The sequence below is a fragment of the Nycticebus coucang genome, chromosome 16, assembly GCF_027406575.1.
Source record: "Nycticebus coucang isolate mNycCou1 chromosome 16, mNycCou1.pri, whole genome shotgun sequence".
Lineage (NCBI taxonomy): Eukaryota > Metazoa > Chordata > Mammalia > Primates > Lorisidae > Nycticebus > Nycticebus coucang.
The window spans coordinates 74,255,610-74,280,949 of record NC_069795.1 but is presented as its reverse complement, the minus strand read 5'-3'; the positions used below and the strand labels follow the sequence as shown (position 1 = coordinate 74,280,949).

The 25,340-nt window shown below is 42.8% G+C and overlaps 1 protein-coding gene across 26 annotated transcripts in view; it reads right to left on the bottom strand.

The window, feature by feature from the left end:
- KALRN (kalirin RhoGEF kinase) overlaps window positions 1-25,340 on the bottom strand; it is a 744,321-nt gene that overhangs the window by 171,702 nt on the left and 547,279 nt on the right. For 10 of the 26 annotated variants that reach the window (XM_053564450.1, XM_053564452.1, XM_053564454.1 and 7 more), the window contains one exon: window positions 23,541-24,974. The exons of the other annotated variants lie outside the window; for them this stretch is intronic. In XM_053564450.1, the coding sequence (XP_053420425.1) occupies window positions 24,912-24,974 (63 nt within the window). In that variant the 3' untranslated portion in view covers window positions 23,541-24,911. Of the gene's footprint in view, window positions 1-23,540; window positions 24,975-25,340 lie in introns of those variants that run through there. 26 annotated transcript variants of the gene reach the window in all.

The window sequence follows — 25,340 nt, the reverse complement described above, 5'->3', positions numbered from 1 at the left end:
CCCGCGGGCCACATGAAGCAGTGTGAATTGTATTTATTCCCATTTTGTTTTTTACTTCAAAATAAGATATGTGCAGTGCATAGGAATGTGTTCATAGTTTTTCTTTTTTAAACTATAGTCCGGCCCTCCAACGGTCTGAGGGGCAGTGAATTGGCCCCCTGTTTAAAAAGTTTGAGGACACCTGTTCTAGATAAAGGTCAGTATGTTGCTGTGCCTCTGACAGAGCTGAACCCAATCCTTTAGATGTGGTCTGCCCAGTACAGATGAATCAGGGCTCACTGCCCATGTCTTGACACTGTATTTCCATCAATGTGGTTTGAGGGCCTTTGGGGCAAGTCATGCCGTTAACTTCTGTTGAGTCTGTAGCCTCCTGAAACCTCAACCTAATTCACAGGGGCTTGTTAGGCCCGCTTTCCCCCTTTCTGAACTTGGGCTCCTGCGGCTTTTAACGCAAAGAATCTTCCACTTACCATTGTTCAATTAAACTTTCCAGCTAAGGAAACTGTCTTTGGTTCTCTCACCTACCGCAGAAGCGATGCCTTCCAGCTTTGTCATTTCCCATCTGAAGTGTACGCTCCCATGCGTTCATCCAAGGACAGAAAGAGATGGAGAACAAGATGGGGGCAAGGACAGAGCACAGGGACACGATGCTGTAGGCTTCCAACAGATGGACACAGATCCACCCGAGGAGGAACAGACTTGCCTTGTGCTGCTCATGGGCATGACTAAGACCAAGGTGGGAACTTACGGGCTTTTAGATTTGGCTCCACTGAACGTTCATTCATTTGTCCATTCAACAAAAAAATTATCAAATGTTGTGTTCTGCAGCAAGGGAGGAGGAAAACGCTAATTGATACAAATGTTTGTCCTCCCCTTATCTCTGTGCACCCTCCCCAGGCTTCGGAGAACACCTAGACCAGACACTGACTCTAGGATGGGTGAGGGCAGAGCCTTCCTCGCCTCAGAGATAAAAAGAACCAGTACCAGCAACTGGTAGCTCCCCTCCCTTCTCCCTTCATCTCACTGCCCCTGGGGAAGCCGTGTAAACTGTCAAGAGAGATGGGGCTGGACAATGAACTTGGCCTTTGCAACACTGACCCTTAGCCTGGAGGTAGCCATCCTGCCAAGAAGGAGGCACCCCCCAGCTGAGGCCGAGGCTGTCTATACCGCTTGTTGGATTGTACCTGGACAGGAAGGCATTCTCCTGCCACACAACCCACAGCTTGGAAAGGAGGAAAGAGCCTAGGGAATGGCTCTGAAAACCCCAAGGCTACCTGAAGAAACGGGAGGAGAGGTGCTTGGGAGAAGCCTGAGATTAAAAAGAGCAACTTTTTAGTTAGAGAGAGAAGAGAAGTTGTGGGATACTCTGAATACCCCAGGAATTCCTGCAAATTATCCACTCCATGAGGTGGGCAACACTGGAAAGTAGAGCTTCAGAGGAAACTAAAGACCACGGACAACTGTCACAAGTGTGCCAAATGTTATCAAACCTCAATTATTCAGCTGTGGGTGACCATTTCCTGTTTTGTGGATTATTGGGTCTGGAACCAGACTGCTTAGGTTTGAATCTGTCCCTTCATTACCATCTGTATAATTTTGAGCAAGTTAATTAGCCTCCCTTTGTCTCAATTTCCTTATCTATAAAATGGGGATCATATTAATTTTTACTATATAGATATTTATTGCAAAGATCACATGAGCTACCACAGGTAAACCCTGACACATATTACACCCTGACATATGTTACCTATTGTTTATCCAGTAATTGTAACTTGGCACGTGCTGGAGGTGTGTCTTCCTGTGCTGATACCTTGTGTCTAGGGAGTAGAAATCCATTTCCGGGACAATCTGAATGACACATATTGAACTAAACTGACGGACGAAGAAAAAAATTAAAGCCAAGCATATATTCCTAAGCCAGGGTTAAAAGATTTAGAGTATGATTTAGGCTAAAATTTTCTTTTGTAGAGCCATGGATGTGACCTTATCCTCTTCCTCTACCAGGCTTCCTAGAGGAACGACAGACTGGAATCAGACTGGGAAAGAGAATTCCTGAACTGGTTGCCAGGGGCACTGTCCTGGTAAGGGGGCCGGCTGGCTGCTAACAGGCTGGGGGTGGGGGAGGAACCACAAATTCATGCTCAGAAGTAGCAGCACGTTCTTAGTGCTTTGATTCAGAAAGCAAATACCCCTGGTCACTGTCTCCCAAGCCAGGGAAATGCCAGTGGACATCTTGCTGGTTTCTCACCTTCAGGTGGAATAAGATAGTAATTACCATTTGTAGGGCCCCTCATAGTTTGCAAGCTGTTTCACAGACCTTATCTGATCCTCATGGCTCCCTTAAGGTTGGCATTATCATCCGATTTTACAGATGAGAAAACTGAGGCTGCTCGAGGAGAAATCCTTGCTAAGGATCACACAGTGGTAAATCGCAAAGGCAGGACCCCGGGTTTAGCGGGTCCATTTCCTCATTCACACACTTCCTCTTCACTAGCCACTGTGCTGGGCCTGGGTACAGAGCAGTATGGAGGACAGCCATGATGTCCCTACCTCCCCCGTTTACAGTCCTCACATGTGTTCACACTGGGTGTGACAACAGCAGAAGTGTGGAGTGCTGCCAGGGATGAGGACTGGCAGCACTCCACACGTCCCCTCAGAAAGGGACGGGCTCTTCTCAGAACTGCCTTGCTCAACTGCCCCACTTGACAGAGCTGTTGATATCATCAGCTTCTGAGCCCTCTTTGACTGTGACGGCTGATAACATCTTCACTCCTGCTTAGCCACAAGCCAGTGGGAGCTCCGAGCATCCACCTCCTTCCTGTGCCAGCCAGTCTGATGATCTCCATCACCACGAGGCTATCCCTGAAGGTGCTGGCACCACTCCAGATCCAGAACATGTGGCCGCCACAAGTAGAAGAGTCAGCGGCAACGGGACGGGTCCCAATGTCCGATAGCCCCTTCCTATCAAGAGTTTGCCCTTGATGAGTCCCTCTTAGGATTTCTGCTTGTCCCTGATCTTATCTTCTTCTTCTTTGTGAAGATGGGCCCTTACCTATGACTCCACACTCTTGCCTTGCTCAGGTTAACCCACTTATTGAGTGGGGGTTGCTCTGATACTATTACCCCATGCTGGATGTTCGGTTCATGACACCGAACCTTCCTGTCACTGCCTCCCTGCTACCCATCTGGTTACCAACTATCATGACACGCCCTCTGGACACCACTTGCTACTGTTGCCTTGGCCATGTCCATGGTTTGTGATCACAACCATCTTCTCAACTTTCAATCACACCAACTCTCCAGGGACAAAAAGAGAGAAGGCACAGGTCCAGTAGCACCAGGTAGCCACTAGAGGGAGGCAAAAGCTAAGATTTGCTCAAGGCAACTGGCAGCTGGTGTGCTAGGGTTATTTAACCAGACTGATCTCACAGAGAGAGATTCACCCTGCCATGACTCGGGTATCCCGCCAGCCCACAGGGGAAACACGAAATAGACAGTTGTACATAGTGAGCGCTAATAAATTTTTCCTGGATAGAATCTCTAATTTTAGAAATAAAAAAGCGGAGATGAAGGCAAGTTATAGGATCTAATCGCAAAACTATTTTAGTGTCAGGGCTTAGTCTCGCTGGTTCTCAGCCAGTGTGCCTTTTCACCACACTACATCAGGCCTCTTCCTCCTCCTCCTCCTCCTTTCCTGCTCACCCCACTGTGGTTCATCCCAGATTAACTACCCACCCATCCAAATGTCAAAATATTTTTGGACAAACCGTAGTCATTTGAGACTCTTTATATCTGATCTAACATTCAGTCCTGCCAAGTTATTACAAACCTTTCCTCTGTCTTTTGGTGGTAATCTGGGTGCTCACCAGCTGCCTCTGCCTTCCACTCTCCACCTTCATCATAACACTCTCCTATTTCAGAATTTACTCAGACTCTACCCTGTCTGCCCCTTCAAATTCTACCAGCCTGGTCCCCATTCCAAGCCCTTTGTAACACTCCCCTACTTAGTTCTTCAACTCCAATGCCATTACTTGTCTATATATTTTCTCTGCTTGGTCTCTTAATAGTGACCCAAATATATCCTGGTCATTTCTGCCTCTGGATTTCTGTATAGGCAGCATTCCAACTCAAATAATGCCCCTTTCCTCTCCAGACTCTGTGTCCCCCATTTTTGGAGCTCAAATCAACTCTCAATTTCCTCACATCTCTTACATTCTTTGATAAGGGGTCTCTACAGTGGGATTTCCCCTTCCTGAGTCTAATTTTGTCTGTCTGGAACATTTTAACACTCAAGCTATGAGTAGGATATATACTTAATTTTATTGTTATTATTATTTTTATGACGGAGTCTCACTCTTTTGTCCCAGGCTAGAGTGCCACGGTGTCATCCTAGCTCACAGCAACCTCAAACTGCTGGGCTCCTCCTGCCTCAACCTCCTGAGTAGCTGGGACTACAGGCTTTTACCACATCACCTGGCTAATTTTTCCATTTTTATAGGGAGGGGCTCAGGCTAGTCTTGAACTCCTGAGCTCAAGCAATCTTCTCTGCTTCCCAGAATGCTAGGATTACAGGCATGAGCCACTGTGCCTGGCCTTATTTTATTATTTTTTGTTAAGAGACAGGGTCTCACTCTGATGCACAGGCTACAGTGCATTGGCACAATAGCTCACAATATCCTTGAACTTCTGGACTCAAGCAGTACTCCTATCTTAGTCTCCTGAGTAGCTGGGACTACTGTTGCACACCACCAGGACTGGCTATTTTTTTTTTTTTTTTTTTCCGTAGAGACTGGGTCTCACTATGTTGCCCAGGCTGGTCTAAAACTCCCTGCCTCAAGCAATCCTCCTTCATCAGCCCCCCAAAGTGCTGGGATTACAGACATGAGCCATTGCACCTAGCCTGTTATTTGCTATGATGTTTGAGTCATTGAGAACATGTGGAGTACTTCACAGACGTGTATCTCCAGCATATCTGGGCAAGGATATCTCCACATTCTCACAGCTCCCTCACTGCTAAGAACTTCCTACACTGCAATCTTACCAACCTCCCCCACCTGCTTCCTAGCTCCCTGAGAAAGGTTGCACTTAGCTCTGAGACTTGCACAGACCTTTCTGAGACAGTTCTTATCTACCTTCAGCTGCATCTAAGATGGGAGCTGGGAGCTTTTAGCTCCAAGAGCATCCCTCATCTTGTGAGGGTACAAGGGTTCCCTGGGAAAGGAGGCGTTCTGATTTTGTACTCCCTCTTCCCGTCCCCTTCTCACTTCCACAATAGCTCTTGTCTACACTGGAGCCCAAGTGAAGTCACTGTTTAAAATCATCACTGACTTTCAATCACTAAGCACTGTGACAAAGTAATGGAGAGTTGTCAATAGAAAGGACAACAATGGTGGTTATTTTCTTTTGAAAATGTTGTTAAATCTTAACTATGTCAGGAAACTGTCTTGTAGAAAATGGGAATAGTGGCTGTGTGTGCTCTCTGCTGGACGGCCTTCCCTTTCCCATGGTGAGTGGCACTTTCCAAGATTTCTGACTGCTTCTGTTTGCATGAAGGAAAATGGAACAAAGGAGACAAGTTAGAACAAAAACTCTTCTGTGCTTGATCTCTGTCTTCTCAACCATAATGTATTTTCCCTCTCAAAGTCAGGTATAGGTAGGGCTGAGTTCTGAACTTGGGCTGAGAGATGTCAGAATCAAGACAGGTGCCATCCTTGTCTAAGATAATTGTTTCTTTAAAGAGGTCTGGGATCTCTGGGACATCAAAGAATCTCCATCAGGGTGTGTGTGTGTGTGGCACAAGGTCTCAGGCAGGATTCCATGCCTACCTTAAGTAGAGATTAAATGACATGTCCATGATGAAGGTGGACAGTTTCCTCACAGCAGGTGGGGACCAGCCTCCTACTCCTCTGGCCTCTGCAAAGAGTCCACAGAACTGAGCCTAGGGGATGCTTCTCTTCTGGCCAAGGGCAGATTTCCCACCCACTGGGCTTCTAGAATAGCCTTGTGTCTCCGTGTGTGGTTTCCACACTTCCACACAGCTGCTGCTAGCAGCTGCAAAATGGCTTTTTCCTTTTTTAAATCTCAGCACATACGGTTTGAAGAAAGAAAGATACCCTGCACGTCAGGGCAGCTGAAAATTATAGAAAGAAATGAAGGATTCATTCCCTAAGCATAAAACGACTGTGTTACTTCTGCCACCAAAACCACTGAATTTCCTATAGCCTCATGTTAACCTCAAACTCACCAGCAAAGGGGATGAGAACGTAAGAGTCCTCAAGAATTATAGTTTTACCCTTTCTATATAAGAAAGAGAAAGTGAAGATGAAAAGCTATTCACTACAGTGAAAGAGACAGGATTATCGATCAGTGTGGTGGTATAGGAGTTGTGGGGACATTCCTAATACTGTCTAATCTTCAATACAGCAAGACCATAGAGAAAAAGCACAGACATCATTCCTGACCTTATAACTCAGTGGGACTCCTTTGGGCATACTAAAATCCTTTCACAAGCATCCTCTGCCATGGCAACCAACAATCCACAGGCCCTGAGCATCCAGGTCAACTGACCTCTCTAAGCCTTAGTTAATCTGCAAACAAAGAAGGTTTGGGTCAGAAGACTCTAAAGAGTGCCAGCTCTAACAGCCTATGCTCTCTGAACAAAATACTCTAGGAATAATGTAGTTTGGGTCAGCTCTGTATAAAAAGTAACAATCTTGACCTCTCTGTGCTATTTCTGCAGATTCAGATAACAAGGAACATATCACCTACACTCAGAGCTTTGCTGGAGGAGATACTCAGTTTAGAAAAGGCTAAAATCCCACAGACGGAAAGTTTTATATTTAAGAGGGACTTAGAAAAGGTAATATTATTTCCACGGATGTGATGCTGGATAGCTGACAATGTGTTTTTATGTATTTTATTTCATTGAGTACAGATAGAAAGTTAAGACTTAGAGTTGCTCCATGTTACTCAGCTACAAAGTTCCAGAGTTGAAAACAGAATCACAAACTCTCTGCTGTTAAATTCTACTTTCGATTATTTGCAGCCACCTCCCTGATGATTTATGTTGTTTTGACTATGTATTATATCAAGCAGGCCAAGGACATGGCTCTAACCCCTTGTGTAAGAGGTTGCCCTGCTTGTATGCTGATAGGGCTAGCTTGGGGCAGTAACGTTTCCTATCATGGACTCCAGTTCATCCTGCACCCACAGGGGATTGGACCAACAGGGTGGGCTTCTGGCTCATGGAAAAATCCACTGAAGGGTGACCAGTGACAAATGATATGGTCTTGGGGGCAAAAAAAATGATTGGGGGCCAATTAAATCCCATCTTTCAAAATATAAACTAAAATTTATAAATTTTATGGCTCTAAAATTATATAGAGGTGTGATTCAGAGTCTCAGATCCTATGCACAGCTAGCTGTTCACCTTATACAGCAAGAGCATGACATGCTTACCTGTGGATAGAAAGGATTTTAGGATATGGAAAAAGGTAGAGGAGCCATAATAGGCCACAGGCAAGCCAAGGTCATGAGGGAACAGAAACTTGGAATAAGCAGAGACAATAGGTAAAGAAAGGGTATAGACGGCGTGTGAAGGCCGGGTGGGAGGCAGACAGGATACTGCAGACTTGGGGAGAGAAATCTGAACTGGAGCCACAAAGGAGGGCAGTTGTGCAGGCCCAGGCTGCACAAGGTCCAGATCTACTGCAGCGCTGGTATTCAATTCCTGGTAATATCCACCCCTTCCTTGAGCTATCTTGAAAGAGCCCTTCTCCTAGCAACCAAATGAATATAACTAAAGGTGGCATGACTAATGCAAAATTTAAAACTAAAACTGTGTGGTTATAAAATTCCAAGAACCATAGGGTTTTCTAAAACCAAACACATATACACAAAGACCTTCACGGATTCTGACAGTTAAGCAACAGAAATACTTCTGACACGAAAGACTGTGTGATTACACGGCACTAAGACACAGGAAACGAGCTCTACTCCCTCCCAGAACAAGCTGCGACTAAGAAGTATCAGACTGCTTTTCAGTTTTTAAGAACCTGCTCCTGACTTTGCTGAAGAGGAAACAACCAGCTTAGAGTAAAACAAAGACCAATGAAAACATACATGGGTCCTGAGTCTATGGTGGGGGTTAGGTGGCACACAGTTAGGGAAAAGGCTTGTGAACCCCAAAATGTCAATTGTGATGGACAGAAACCAGGGCCTCATGAAAGGCTGCATTTTGGTCAATGGTACCTGTTGAGTGGCCCTTGGTCTCCTCAGGACAAGAGATACAGTGTGACAAGGGTTCTGGACTACAAAGGAAGAGCCCTGGATATGATTCCCAGCTCTGTGGCTTGGACAAAGAACTTCAACTTTCCCACCCACGTTACTTCATCTGTAAAACAAAGGGTTGGACTAAAAGATCTTCAAGGTTCATCCATTTTGGCTTTAAAATTGTATAGAGGTGTGATTCAGAGTCTCAGATCCTGTGCACAGCTAGCTGTTCACCTTACACATGTGGTACCTGTATTACCACAGTGTGTGTAAAAACCTCAGCCAAACAAAAAACCAGGGCACGTGCTCTAACTACAGGGCAGAGTTCTTTAAAATCACAACTGTCCCTTAAACTCTGTACAGACCTGGGCACACAGCTCCTGGGGCATATTCTTCTACTGAAAGGGCCTGAGGGTATGACTAAAAATAAAAGGGACTTCGTTCCATGGCTCATTTCTTATCTTATATACATTTAAAATGATTTTAAGGCCAAATGTATAAAAATTTACAGATCTCTGACTTTGCCCTTTTTCCTCCCTTATTTCTTTTTAAAAGAGCCAGGAAAACCTAAGGCTTATGTAGCTTCTTTCTCTTAGGTTTCATATAAAAACTTATACTCCTGTCTTTATTCAGCACCTCACCAACCCTCAGGGTAAAGTATTTGCAGTCCCCTCTGGTTTTGTTTTGTGCTGACCCCCAGAGCTTGCTCCCTTGCAGGGGTCTGCTGCTGTGCCTGGCCCCATGGGTCTCAGTGGGAAGGATGGTTAGTGCTGGAAAAGTGACTCAGATAATTATCGCCGTGTTCACCCTTCCTAATGGAAGATCTTTTAAAGCTTCCAGCTTTCCACCTCTCAGTTGGGGGAGGATTTGGAACTCTGTGGTCTATTTCCCTCAGAGGATCAATGTGTTTCAGAGAGAAGATCTATCAGTTCCCAGAAGGCACAAAAAGCCTCAATGGAGGAGGAGATTTGTACTGCATTTTAATATCCCTGAAACAGGATAGTAGATAGATTTATTGTTTTTCTAAAGCCCTCTAAAGCCAGTTGAGAGTATTTCCTGCAATCCCCATCTGACTGCCTCCCTTGGCGCCCCTTCATCTGGCAGGCTGCAGATCCCGTCCCCACAGTTGCATCTTTCTCTGGGACTGACGTGCTCACCCATCAGGGTGGACAGACCTTGGTGGCACTCCCACAGTGAACTGCGCCAGCCTCGGGACACCATGTGACAGCAGAGTAGACACAGTGGGAAGAGCCCTGGACTGTGAGTCAAGAGTCTGGACAGCCAACCAGTTCTGCCCTAGGTGGGTGGTAATCTTGTGGGAGCCACGGGATCTTTCTGGACCTGTTTCCTCATCTACGAAATGAGAGCACAGGCACTTGAAAAAAGGACCTAAAAGTATCCTGAAGCTCTAGCTTTGTCTCTCACTTCACAGTTGCCCCTGGCAGAACCACATGGTGGAGACGCCAAGGACTCCAAGTGCGAGTGTGGTGGGCGAGCTGCAGCGCTCCAAGCTCTGTGGCCCCACCATTTGCTCTGCTACGAATCTCCATATTTATCTTTGACATTACAATGAATGCCCTTCTGGAAGAAGCGAGGAGAAAGGTCTGCCTCTATCCTCCTCTATCAGCCAATGTCTCTTAATTCTCATTTAAATTTCTCTCACTACGAGTTCCTTTACTGAAAATTCTCTTCTCTACTTTTGGTGTCACTGTGCCCCAGAATCCTCAGCATTGCTTTAGGAACTTATCCCGAATGTCAGCCAGCTTATTCATAATGGACACACATATCCTGCTCCTCTGGCCAAAACCTGCCACCCAGCCATCACTTCTTCTTAACTATGCACTAAGTAAGTGACAAATAAGTCTCCCCTCTCCTCCCACTCTTGCTCTCACAATCCTTTCCCCCGTCTCATGGATGCATATACTTTAGCTATTCACTATCACCTTCCTTGGTACCTATGTCAAGGTCGCTCAAAATCATCCCATAGTGGGAAGAAGAGAGTGGTGAGAGCGGCCATGTGTGTTTTTACATCATGGTATATGTACTTGTGCTTGTCAAAAGCCAAAGTTTTACTTAATCTAACACGTTTGTCCCTTTGCTTTTGTTGTCAGAAAATGTGAAGACAAATTTACTTCTAATACCTCAGGGAGGACTGAGGTTTCTCACAACCCCTTTGTTCCTTTTTTGATTCCTCATCATATTATGCTTTTCTAAACCCTTTACGTTCTTCACAGACTCACAAACATCTCCTCCTACTTTCTGAGAAAACAGAGGTCACCAATGTGAACCTGCCCTCCTTCCTTCTTCTCCTGCCTGGAGAGCCAGGTCCAGACCCCTGACATTCCCTGTGAGGCTTCTCAGATCCAGTCTCTGCAGCTTCCCAACTCCACGGCTACCAAGCCTGGCTCTGTGCTCCACGTCACACCTACACTGACTGCCTCTCAAACATACACCATGTTTTACAAACTCCTTGACTTATTTATGATGTTTTCTCAGTCTGGACTAGGTTCTACCTTCCTCTCCCAAACCACACCCCGACATTTTCCGGAAATCCTTTCCAGCCATCAAACCCAGCTCAAGGCATCCTCATCTATGAATCCTCCCAAGCTGCTCCTGTGCAGCCATCGCCACCCGCAGTTCTAAGAAACTTCTCCCTTCCTCTCCACTCTAGCAGAATGCTATTTATGTCTCTGTGACAGCATATTTTGCCTTGGATGATATATATCCACATTCCCGTGTCTTTCACTGGATAGTAAATGTCTCAACTCTGTGGTTTTTAAGAATGTCTTACATAGAGTAGATTTTCAATTTTGTTGATTAGAATTTGCTGAAGTAAGTGGAAAGTTCTGTACTTTGTTTTACCATATTTGTGAAACGTCTACACCCCTGCTTCCTTTGTCTGGACTGCCTGATGTTTCATTTCTAAGTTTCAAATCTTTCTTAGTGTTTCCTTCTCCTTTCGGTAGGTCTTCTCTATTGACTTAAGCTATTTCCTTTTTACAGATAGTTTAACTTTTTAATACAAAAAGTTTATAACATATATAAAATACAGAGAATACCCGGCTTTAACAATTAGCAGGGCTGTACTTGTTTCGTTTGTGGTGCCGTTTGTTACACCACACCCCAAACAGATGATGTGGAGGTGAGTCCCTAGTACCATGTTCCTTTAGGCATGTATATTTGCATGTGTCTCTATCAGCATTCAAATCAAACTCTCTCAAGTCCTTTTGGAAACAAGCAGAGAGTATACATTTTAAATGCCTTTTATTGCCTTATAACTTTGGATTTTCCACTGTGCCATTGTCCACTTTGAGGGAAATACCTCATAATTCTTTAAAAATGTATTTGTTATAAAAGATATTTTAACTGCTAAAAGGGAAAATGCAGTGCTCCTTTATGAGCTATATGGTAAGTTAGGAGCTGTCTCCAGGATGTCATTGCTGTACATTAATACTCTACTGTACAAAACAAGTAACACCTTCCTCTGTACAAATTATATACAAAATGCAGAAAAAGAACTAAGAGAGATGTACAAAAGACTTAACTAGTTATTTTTCTGATAATAAGAGATAGCCTGGCAATGACTTCTAGTTGCCTTCAAAGTCTGTTCTTCCTGGCCAGGTGTGGTGGCTCATGCCTGTAATCCCAGCACTCTGAGAGGCCAAGGCGGGCGGATCACCTTAGTTTAAGAGTTTGAGACCAGCCTGAGCTAAAGCAAGATCACATCTCTAAAAATAGCTGGGCATTGTGGCAGGTGCCTATAGTCCCAGCTACTCAGGAGGCTGAGGCAAGAGGATCACTTGAGTCCAAGAGTTAGAGGTTGCTGTGAGATATGTCTCCTTGGCACTCTACCCAGGATGACAAAGTGAGACTGTGTCTCAAACCTCATCTCCAAAAAAACTCCCAAAGTCTGTTCTTCCCTTATTTCTTAGTCATAAAGATGCCTAATTGGGGGTGGTGCTCACATTGTTACCTAGTAAAAGGCTACATTTCTCAGTACCCTTACAACTAGTGTAAGTATACATATTATTATGCTTTGCCCAATGAAATGGGACCTTTAGCCTTGGTTAAAACTTGTCTCCTTTACATGGGGATGACACTTGTTCCCTTTTGCGGATCCTGCTCCCTAGAGCAGCATAGACGTAGGACTACAAGAATTGGACTAAACCATAGGAATGATGAAAACATAAGTTAGAAAAATCCCAGGTACCTCCTGAATTTGTGTTTCTTCTTTACTAGTCCTAGACTGTTTACCTGCCTACAGGAATCTACATCATGTTTATGTAAGAGAAAAATATACTTCTCTCTTCCTTAAGCCAAGGTTATCTGGGGTTTGCTTTTCTCTTAGGTGGTCACGTCTTCAAATGCTCATATAGACAACAGAGTCTTAAAAAGGTAGACAGGGGAAGGTTCGAAATGCATTTAATCTCCATGTTTTTCTATTCTGGTCAGGGGTGGAAAGAAAATTCAAAAGCAGCTTGGATCAAAGACGCCTGTCTCGCTGACATAGAAGATAGAAAGTGAGGGGAATGCTTGAGCGCTAATTATGAGAGCTCAGCAGTGCCTGTGACATGGCTGCTCTGAATCCCAAGTGACCAGACAGACTGAAACAGACTGAAAGGGCAAGTTGTCAGAACAGGTCAACAATCTTGGAAAACTCAAGTATTGCTGGTGTGAGCGGAGCCCAGAAAGCCTCTGCCTAAAAGATAAGATTAAATTCAAGCTGTAAATCAGCTAAGAGGTATTTGCAGGACAAATTTAGGATTGACAATGGCTGAAGTTTTGTGTGAACCCCTGTACACAATCTCCTTCCCCCCAAATTTGCTTCATTTAAAATATTTTAATATTTATAAGAATGTTTATGAGTTTATAGTGTTAAAAAGCTACTTTAGGCAGGGCACAAGTGCTCTAATCCTAGCACTTTGAGAAGCCAAGGCAGAGGACTGCTGAGGTTAGGAGTTTAAGACCAGCCTGAGCAAGAGGAAGAACCCTCTCTACAAAAAATTAAAAAAAATCAGGCAGGCATGGTGGTGTGTGCTTATAGTCCCAGCTACTTGGGAGACTGAGGGAGGAGGATCATTTGAGTCCAGGAGTTTGAGGTTGTAGCGAACTTTGAGGCCACCACTGTACTCTATAGTGTGGGTGACACTGAGACCCTGTTTCAAAAGAAAAGTCTCCTTTATATGAAATATCCCTCTACCAACTTATTTGACAGTACAATGATGTACCGATTTGTTTTAAAATTTATATTTCTGAGGAGACTCTTTGTGATACTTTTCTACTTGTTAAAATATCCACAGACAGGAACTACAATAATTGCAAGTAAAGTACAAGAATGGTGATAATTAGCCTTTATGCCAGTGGTTCTCAACCTGTGGGTCGCGACCCACAGGAACTGTATTAAAGGGCTGTGGCAGTTGAGGGCTGCTAAGCTTGCTAAGCAGTTGGTCTGGAATCTCTAAACTTAATATGTAGTGCTAAATATCAATCAATTCAGATTTAACCCCTCAATAAAACCTAGCCCCTGACTTCTACCAGTCTTCTCCTTTATCTTTTCTTCATCTTGGAATTTCCATGTATTGCCAAATATAAAATTTCTGGAATATTCCTGTCCTCTGGCTGTTCATACAGGCAGTAGTCAAGTCTTGTACCCAACATTCTACTTATGTGGCCTTTTATCCTCATCTTCACCTGCAAACCCTTTGTCCCCAGTTGTTTTGTGTTCTTCCTTGATAACTTCAACCTTGCCTGTGTGAATATAGTCCTGGAAACCACCTCGGGCTGGCACAGTCCTCAGAGACTCACCTGCACCCCAAGTATAAGGCTTGATGCCTTTCCCAGCCTGTTTCCTCTGACTTACCCTGGTGACCTGTCCCACAAGTTCCAACCACAGAAGCATTTTCACCATTTATTTTATTTGCAGTTTTTGGCTGGGGCTGGGTTTGAACCCACCACCTCCAGTATACGGGGCCAGCGCCCTACTCCTTGAGTCACAGGCGCCGCCCTATTTACTTGGGTTCTGTTGCTCTTGCTCTGAACTTTACCTCACAATTCTCAGCCACCTTCAATACCACATATTTTATTTTTTATTGTTCTTTTTTGGAAAAATCGTGCTATGTACCCTGATTATAGGTAGCAATTTCTGTATTAGTTTTGCTGGAGTTGTAACCATACCATACACAATAAAAAATTTTAAAATGATACCTTAACTAACTGCATTTTAGCTGACATTAAATTTTCTTTGTTGTTTTTATTTTTATTTTATATTTTAGAGATAGAATCTTGCTCTGTCACCCAAGCTAGAATGCAGTGGCGTCACCCTAGATTTCTGCAGCCTTAAACTCCTGGCCTCAAGTGATCCTCCTGCCTCAGCCTCCTGAGTAGCTGAGATTATTAGCATGTAACCACCATGTTCAGCAGTTTTGTTGTTGTTTTTTTTTAGAGACAGGGTCTCATTATATTTCTCAGACTGGTCTTAAATCTCAAATGATCCTCCCACCTCACCATCCCAAAGTGCTAGGATTATAGGCATCAGCCACCATGCCTGGCTTGACATTAAAAGTTTTATACCAGTTTTCTTTTGGTTAATATGTATTTGCTTGGTGGATCTTTTCCATCCTTTTATTTTCTGTAATATTGTTTAGACTTATATCTCTCTTACAAAGGATATACTTGAATTTTGATTAAAAGACTCAATTGAAAATTATTGGTACTTTAAATAGTTTACTAAATCCACTTGGATTTATTGTGATTATCAATATCCTTAGGCTTTTGCTATTTTTGGATTATATTTTCTATTTGACATAAATTCTCTTCCTTTTCTTCCCCTTTTTTCTCTCTGTTGAACCAGTCAAGATTACTTTCTTTTCTTTATTTTCCTCTACCAGTATTAAAATTATATATTCTATTTTTATTTGTTTTAGTTGCGATCTTCACAATTTCTAACATACAAATAAATTTATATTTTTCTAACAAAACCTAAGTTAATTCCTATTTCTATCCTGTTGTTGAGTCAGATAAGAATCTGAACTTTCTTTACCCTCCTTCAGAATGTTCCATTAAAAAAAGTTTGTTCTTTTCATTCTTATTATTTGTACTCAGGGTTAAATTATATTTACCACAATGTTTCCATGTTCCTTATATTCACCACATCTTTTTGCATCTAATTTTTCCCTTCTGGGTTCCATTTACTTGTTCTAAAAAATGAGGACTTGTGGGTTGTAAAATTTCTACATTACTTTGTGTCTGAAAATAACCTTTCTACATTACTTTGTGTCTGAAAATAACCTATTTCACCCTCACTCTTATAGTTTAGTTGGGCATAGAACTTTAGTCACAAAGATTTTGCATTAGAACACAAATATGCTTACTCAATTCTTTCCCAGCCTCTGTGATAGAGGATATTATTTCTTCTCTGTATGTTTCATTTTGAAGAGTTTCTAATATTATGCCTTCAAATATATTTATCTTTCTCTTGTAATGTATACCCTACTGTTAATCCTATTCAGGTTTTTCTTTTTAAATTTTATTTTTATTTTTTTTCTTTTTAAATTTTTGATACTGTAGTTTTCATCTTTAAAAATTCAACATGAGTTCTTTTTATATCATCCATGCCTTTATTCAACGTTGTGAATCCATGGAATACTGTTAATAACTTTTTATGTCCATGTCTGATAATTCTAACATCTATATCAATTCTGCATCACTTTTGATTGATTTTTCCCCCCTTATTATGGATCATATTTTCTTGCTCCTTTGTATGCTTGGTAATTGGATGTCAGACACTGAATGCTCCATAGATCTGTATCCTTATAAATCTTTTTTTTTTTTTTACGAGATGTTAGATTCTATCCTGCTTTCTAGTTACTATGCTTTTAGGCTGCTGATACATAATTATTTCCATATGTGCTCAGAACTCCAGATTAGTGTTCCTTCCTTATCCCTTATCACTTTTCTCTTCCCTAGGTCACTTTTCTTTCCTAATGGTGCCTACCTTCTGTTGAAGCTGAAAAAACTCTTCAGTTTGCTCTCTTTGAGCACTCTCTTTGCTCTCATCAAGTGAGTTCAGAGAATAAAAATGGAAAGCAGCTCTCTGGGACCAGACCCCAGAATGAGATGGGGTCTCATTCTATTGTCCAGGCTGGAGTGCAGTGGTATGACCATTGCTCACTGTAACCTCAAGCAAACTTCTTGCCTCAGCCTCCTGGGTAGCTGGGACACCAGGTATGTTCTACTGTGTCTAGCTAATAAGAAAAACAAAACACAACAAAAAAAAAAAAAACTTTTTGTAGGGTGTGATCAGTCTCTCTGTGTTGCCCAGGGTGTGTATTCCTATAAATATATTCTTGAGCTTTGTTTTGTGATACAATAAAATCACCTGGAAACTGATCTTTTAAGTCTTATAGGCAGAATCAGAGCCATGTTTAATTCTCCACTACTAAGGTAATATCCTTCTAAGTACCTGATATCCTATGAATTTGAGGGTTTTTTTTAAGTAATCATTACATTACTTTAGGCATAACTCTTGATGCCCTTTCCCCCATGTCAAAATTTGCCAAAGAGACCAACGTGTCCAACATAATTACAAGGTCACAGTCAGACAATTAAGTTTGTGAACTCATCCTAGAAAAAGTGCTACATACCTGACTGCTGAATATCACTATGGTCACCTTTGAAGTACACCCCTTGGGAAGCTTTGTACAAGTGCCAGTGGCCTACGCCATTCTTCAAAGCAATTTTGGAACTCATTTTCCAGAATGGCCATCAGAGCTATTATTGTACAAGTTCAGACAATTAAGTTTGCCAATTCATCCTAGAAGAAGTGCTTTAAAGGGTGGACTAGGTTCTGGTGTCAGTAGGTGGCTTCCCAAGGGGAATACATCAACGGTGACCATGGTGATAACAAGCAATGGGGTATGTAGCACTTTCTCTAGGATGGGTTTGCACATTTAATTGTTTGACCTCATATTGGTGTTATCCGATTCCAGCCCTCTGCAGTCCCCCATATGCGTTCTGTTATAAGACATTTAATTCAGAAGAAATCAATTATCCAGATTTTTGGTTATAATTGCCACATTTGCGGTATGGGACATGATGAGAAATGGGTGTGTGGTGATGGTCTAAGAGCAATCACCTTTGCAAGACCATAAGACTCATTGGACTAATTGCCTTCTCACTTTAATTTCAGAATTATTTATTTTTCAGAAGCCAAAAATGCTGGGCTGATAGCTTTTTGGTCTTTTCTGGAAGGCTGTGCACCTGTGTAGCCCTATAAGCAACATTTTGCTGTGCCTTTAAGCTGAACTGCCATTGCTTTTATTCCACAACACCAGCCAATCAACTGAACACTGTAAGGGCCCCCTCTTTAATAACCTATTCCATCCCTCAGCCTGCCTCTGTGTGGCCTTGCAGAGTGAACAGAGGGTATTTAAATCATTTGTGATGGCCTGGCTTTGAGGCTTATATCTATGGCTCTCCAACAAGTTGTTTGGTTGGATAATCCCAGGAATACCAAATAATAGAACAGTATTTCGGCATCTTCAGAACCAAATGAGAATGCAGGAAGAGTCCAAGTAGTACATTTCCAGTGCTAATTTCCAGCTGGCCTTGAAGGAACTCAACTGTGTTTCAACAATGTCATCACCAACTTGTTCCTCTCAGGGCCAAAATGCCAATGCGCATCCTTGTGAATCTGTGAGATACCAGAGCAACATCTAGAATACCACACTTACAGGTCACTTTCAGGGTGAGAGCACACATCAATAAAATCTAAACTCCACATCTATGTAAATTATTTTTTAACCTCCACCCTTACTCTGGTACTTCCTTTTAATCTGATGTGTGCTATAACAACTACCCAGCAGAAATCAACATAGCCAGATCTAAAAACTCCACATTATGCTTAGGTATAAGGCCCATTAAAGGGTTGTTACTGACAGGCAACAGAATCCCTAGGTATCCTTACAAATAGAATAAATTTTATCCACCATCCTAGAAATATAAAGGCAGATACACAGAACCACACTCCCCATCACTGCTACTTCTAAGCCCTTCTAAACTCTTCCTGCAGCTCCTTCTATTCATGTCCACACCCACCTGTGGTAGGCCTGGCTGTGTTATCATGCCACTGGCATCTTTGATGGTCACTGGTAAGCCTGGATATAACACTTGTGCTGAGAAAACTCCCTCCAATGCCAGGACAGGTTTGATCTGTTTGTTTCAAAGGACAGATCTGAAAACCAGCTGCTTCTCGGCCCTGAACTGGCATGCCACTATTCACAAAGCCAAACTTAAAGAAAAGTGCTATCACAGCCTCATCAGTCTCTTGAAGCTACCGAGAGTCAGGTGGCTCAATACAAATATGAGGAAGATGCATTAGTGATATTCCTTGAGCCACCCGGTCACCAGAACTACAATTTTATCCTCAACTGCAGACTGCACTTTGGTTTTCTAAATTGTATTACTTTCTGGATTATGAATGTAGAATTTATTTAAAGGGCTTACATCCTCATAAAATCCTTATGACTGGTCTTCACCACCTTTCCTGTACATATGTATCTGAGTACTCATCTGCATACACACACACGTGCACTCATCGTTGGATTTTGTTTTGAATTTTTTCTCATGGATTCTCTAACACTGACTTAAGCCAACTGAATCCTCTGCATTCTACTATTTCTCACCCACCAACCTGTTTTCTTTTTTTTTTTTTTTTATTGTTGGGGGTTCATTGAGGGTACAATAAGCCAGTTACACTGATTGCAATTATTAGCAACCTGTTTTCTTATAAGCTCAGTCCCAGTGCTTCTATCTATGCACATGATTTTTTTTTTAAAGGATTAGTCATTTTCATAGCCCACTTTGTGAAGTCTAAAGCTCAGCAAAACACAGTCACACCTGATCTTTCACCAACATGGAATTTCTAATCATCCCAGCCTTAAGACCCCACATCAATTCCATTTCACGATCCACATGCGGATGTTAGATTCTATCCTGCTTTCTAGTTACTATGCGTTTAGGCTGCTGATACATAACTATTTCCATATGTGCTCAGAACTCCAGATTAGCGTTCCTTCCTTATCCCACTTTTCTCTTCCCTAGGTCACTTTTCTTTCCTAATGGTGCCTACCTTCTGTTGAAGCTGAAAAAACTCGTCAGTTTGCTCTCTTTGAGCACTCTCTTTGCTCTCATCAAGTGAGTTCAGAGAATAAAAATGGAAAGCAGCTCCCTGGGACCAGACTCCATGTCTAGAATATTCCTGAATGTTGGTGATTCTACACGATTTAGAGTGGTTCTATTATATGCCATGTTCTTCGAAAATAAGATTATTTCGAACTCATTTTTATAGGCTGTTCAGTGGCTTTTATAGTGCCTGATACATGGTAAGTGCTTTATAAATGTTTCTTGAATAAATGAGTAGTCCCTATGGCAAAGTACAGGAAGATGTCAGAGTATCAATGGGTTGGGAGACAGATGAGGACAATTTTAGAAATGAGGCTTCTAAAACTCTGGATTCCTGTGTGGTTAAAGGCAGTACGGAAGCTCAAAGGAGATAGCTCCTTGTGACCTCAGGGTCACCATCTGTGAGAATCAACCGGAGACCTCACTCTTTCACCATAAGGAATCAGTCCAGAAGCAGAGAAAATGACCAGAGGGGCAGATACCGAGAAGGAGGATTTTATCCCTCACTTCCTTTTTTTTGGTCTGGGGAGTACATTTAAATGCCCAACAATGTGATTCTCTAGCCATCGGATTTAACAAAATCCACTGTCATTTTGCTGGGTGCTTTAGTGATACAGCAAACTTTCAATTATCTCTACTAATGGAATGAAAGCAATGGTACATATAATCAAAATGTCATTTCTATTTGCTTTTGGAAAGCATTATGTGTGTCTTTCCTCCAGCAGGTTTTCTTTCATAATGATTAGTTCTAGCTTAGACTAATAATAAAATGAGTTAGCATTTTCTCTGTACAATACCTACTAGGATAAGAAGAGAAATCAGAGGAAACTCAAGCAGGACTTGGGACTTGGCACAGTTAATCACTTACATGGATAAGCTACTGGCAGCAAGTGGGATGTTGAATAGGGCAAGACAAAGAATAACTGGATTTTAAGAGCCTGGGAACAGATGCCCTAGGACAGCAGTTCTCAACCTGTGGGTTGCGACCCACAGGAACTGTATTAAAGATGTGCGGCATTAGGAAGGTTGAGAACCACTGCCCTAGGAGAAAGCTCTAGCTAGTGTTAGGGGGGAAAGAACACTGGTGAAGGATTAAAGCAACTGGGGTTCTGAGACTTCATGGACCACAGGAGGCCACTTAACCTCTTTATGTCTCAATTTTCTTATCCATAAAATGTAATAATGACACCTGTTCTGCCTAATAGGTTAACTAACTGGTCAAGAGAAAGTGGTGAGCAAAAGGGCTTACAGAAGTATTACATGTTAGGAAAATGCAGAGCATTGACAGGTGAATGATGAAATATTGTTGGCCCCTCCTATTCAGGATGTGTCCCTTGCCAAAATTGTCAATGTTTGGGGGCTTGGGATATAGCTTGGGAAATTTCCCCAGTTAAAAAGAATAGTCCCATTTCTTAAGGATTCTGCTTTTTAAGGATAAACTACTTCTATAATGGCCATGCAGCCCAAGGAATGAATGCATCCTTTCTCAGGTAATAGCTTCATTTAAAAAAAAAACTTCCAGCTACAATAACTTTACTTAGTGCGTTTTAAAGTGTGGTCCCTGGACCAGCAGCCGCAGCATTACCTGGGAATTTGTAGAAATGCAAATTCATGTCTCCACCCCCTAAATCTACTGATTTACAACTCTGAGGATGGGGCCCTACAATCTGTGTTTTAACAAGCCTTCCAGTAATTCTGATGCACATTTGAGTTTGAGAACCATTATTTTGGTTCAAAGGGAAAGCTAAGAATCAGCATTGGGACTTGCTATGAGAAGCCTTTTCTCCCCCCTTGGAGGAGCTAGGAGGTAGCTTGCAGAACTTTTCAAACTACACTAGACAGCTGGCTACTTAGAGCTGGCCCCACAGTTCTATGTTAAACCATGTTAAATCACTATTCATTCAAGAGAGGAGATGTATCTATCACCACTTCATCCATATACTATATGTATAGTATCTAGTATATATATGTAAGCATGCCTATATGTCCCGATGTGTATATAATGTAAATCAATAAATCATTTCTTTGGCCACTCTACTTTAAAATGTATCCCGACTTTGGTGACTCCCTACCTTCCTTTCTTGATTCACTTTTTCTTTATATCATTATCACTCTCCTATATACTGTTATATTTACTTGTTTATTTTTATTGTCCCTCCCTCCTGGCTAGAATGTACACTTCATGAGGGCAATCTGTTTTGTTCACTGCTGTACCTTCAGCTCTGAGAACTGTGTCTGGCACCTAGTAGACACTCAGTAAATATCTGTCAAATTAATGAGTATATCTGTGACTGCTGAATCTGGGAGATGAGAAAATATTTGGGGTCAGTCCAAAACACAAGACACCTGTTAGCACCCTTCATAGGCAATGTCTTTCTGCCTCTTTCTGTCCTGGCTCTGGGCTTTGAGATGACTTTGCAAACCAATCTTTGGGAAGTGCCATATTCAGGGGTTTGGTTCACTATACTGTTTGATTATCATTTCAAAATGTACTTTCTGGTTCTTCCTAGGAATTAAAATAATGTCCTAAATTGATCAACATGATTATATGGCTGGCTGGGCTTAGGGGACAGTCTGTGGGTATGTTACAGTAGAGTATGACGTAATAGGGGAAAAATGTAGTTGAAGAATAAAATCAGGAGTTCCAAGGTCTAGCTTGTATTCTGCCCCTAACATGCTATAGGATCTTGGGCAAATTGCTTGGGCAACCAACATGATTGAGTGTCAGTTTCAACTGTTGATCTCAATGATTTCTCAGGTCCCTGCCAGTTGCAATTACAGAGCCATTCATGTGTGACTTGATCAATGTCTGTCTCCTCTTCTGGGAAGCTCTGTTAGAACTGGGGCTGTTTGCACATGTACATCATAATGAAAAATAGTTGCCCAGTAGGCAAACCCCTGTGAAAACCAATTGGTGATTCAGCCTGTGTCCTACAAAACCAAGTCATAGGTACGGAAATATGTGCTGCAAAGACGCTGGCCCGTCAGGGACCTCCAATCACGGAAGGAAGAGCAGGATGCTGGTGTGCACCTGGAGGGCACACAGAGCTGCACAGGTCACAGAAGTGGACAACTGTGGGAGGTGTGCAAGGGAGAGCCCAGGCTGGGCACCCAGGCCATCAGCCCAGTGGCAGGGAAAAGTGTGGATTTGGGGATGAGAGACCTCAATTTTTATTACAGATCTGCTATTTTCTAGCTGCAGGAGTTTGCACAAGTTATTTACTTCTCTTAGCTTTAACCTTCTCATTTGGAAAATGAAGACAGTACTGCCTGCCTCTCAGAATGGCTGTGAACATTAGTGGAGTAGATCAAATGCCTTCCCAGTAGCTGGGTAAGAGCAGATCTCAGGAAATGGAAGCCACTTTGTCTGGTTCTGCCTTCCAATCCCCTTTATGAGTCCTTTAAGCCCTGAGGTTTCTACCAATGCCTCCTTTCCCAACGAATTGACCTAACTTTGTTACTAGCTTGTAGGAGTTCCCTAGCTAGTCTTGCTGAGGGACATAAGGATTGGGATAAAAAGTGTTTTTCAAGATATCTACCACTGGAAATAATGTATTTTCTCCTTTTGCTTCCCATTTGCCTGATGAGATTTTGAGATTTATAACTTGCTATGGCTTGATATAAAAAAGTTCAATTTTGTAAATAAGTTTGAACAATGATTTGAACATGCTGAGAGCTGTCACTGAAGGGAACGAGTTTGAACGTTGCCTGCCTCTCCATTTGGCTGCCTGTGTCCCCTTCCGCTTTTCTCCCTCCCTCTCTCCTTGGTAGACTTGAATTCTACTCCTGTTCCTGCCCTGCCCCTCTGCCTTCCCCCACCACACTTGTCTTCTACATATGATCATCTGTATTCTGAAAAACAAATTCTGTTGCTAGGCAATCAGAATACAAAACTGCTGTGGTTGACATGATTCTTATCAGTGACTGCAATTGCAATGGTGCCGCCATCATGCCAGACGCACACTCATTGCATCTGTCCCCAGTTTGACAGATCTTTCTGGAAGGTGGGATGGGGTGGATTCTTGGCAGAGAATTAAGGGCCTCAGCACTCAACAGAAAGTATTTATAAATCACTGTATATCAAGAGCCTGCTTTAGAATCATTTTATTAGAACACATTCAAGAAAGTGACATACGGAAAAAAGACAGCAGCAATTCTCAATCATGCAAATGCCCATGTTAATGTTCTCCATTGGATTTAAGTTCAAGTACAAAGACAGTCCTTTCCTGAGCCAGGTGCAATTCCAGAGAATAACACTTTGCATTGAGAACACGTTTCCTTCGCAAAGTTCAGAACACTGAACAAGTTACATCCTCACAATAAGATTGTGAGGTACATGGAAGTGTAAACTGTTAAGGGACCCTCTACCCTGCCCTCCCCCATGACCCAGCCAGGGATGTGAGCCCAACTTCAGAACCTCTTAGAAATCAGGTTGAGTCTATTGAAAATAAAGCAGTGGGCCTAAAAAAAAGTTAGAAAATGAGTATATGTATGAAATGGAATCATCATCTCCTTGGTGTGGGATTTCCATGAAACTCTGAGCTAAGGGTTGGGGCTCCTGCTTGAGTGTCATGGATGCTGGAGGACTTTAAAAAAAAATTTGTTATGAAAAATTGCAAACTTATACAAAAGTGAAGAGAATGGTGCGCCCATACACCCATCATCTAGTTTCGGTGGTTACCAACACGTGGCCAGTTGGTTGCATTTGCATATTCTCACACGTCCCACGCAGCCCTCAATAGGATAATTTGAAACAAACGGGCTGGAAGGATGGTCTTTGAACCAGAGACCTCAGGAGGGGGTGAGGTTAGGAAGGAGCTAGAAAAATATGACAAAGCCTGGGTACGCTGAAGCAAATAGAAAATTTGTTGTGGTAAAGTGGTTGCTGCCAATGTTTGGGAAAACCTAGAGTTAGCCTCATCTTCTCTCCCATAACCCATTCCTCCTTCTCCCTTATTTCCCACCATGTAAGGGAGGCAAGCCAGATTAGAATGGCGGGTTTTTCCAGATTAGGGGCACTTATAATAGAGATGTTCCACCTGGAAAAAAAATCTTCAGCAACACATGTGTTCCTTTAATTATCCTGTCTGCTCCTATCGCAGACCTGTAGGACCGCAAGGGCCTGGGGACATCTGCTGTTGAAGAGTGGGAGCTGGGGAAGTACACAGGGCCATGGGCCCTCTCACAGGTCCCTATTGACCCACCATTTTAGACTTTGGAGAGAAGTTCAGCAACCTCAATTGCACCCAGTAGAGAAGAAGGGAGCCCCGAGTGGTGAGCCCATGGCTCAGATAGGAAGATTTTGCTTGGAACATGTTGCCCTCTGAACAAAGGCTGCACCCCACACCAGCCCTGCCAGAGTAGTCTCAAGAGAGGTGTGTGACTGGAGTCCCGGTGGGAGGTCCCAACGGCGCCACGGCTAACCCGGTGAGCTGCAGGGACAAGTCCCAGGCTGCGTGCTAAACGTAAGTGGAGAAAGGATCTCCAGGTCCCAGGTGCCACCGAGGAACAAGGTTGCCATCCTGTTAAGAAAAGGGCTGGGCTCCGTGATTTGCATATAACTTTGCAAAAATCTACATGAGATCCCGTGGCCCTTTATAGAAAACAGAGTTAAAGCATCAACGCAACCTACTGTACTTTTAGTAACCCAATGTACAGAGTGCAACCTGGTAAATACACATTCACTTGTTTTTTTAGAAGATGAGATGGAGAAAGCAGAGCATCGAATAAGACATTCCTTGGCCTAAAGCTTCTGAAGAAGCCTGCCAGGGCCAGGATCCTGATGAGGATCACTGATGGGCTGTGTTTGCTAACTTTGTCGGAGCTCTGATCCGTGTACACCTTCAGCCCATGAGACCCCTGTAGACCAGTCCTGCAGTGGCTTCCCA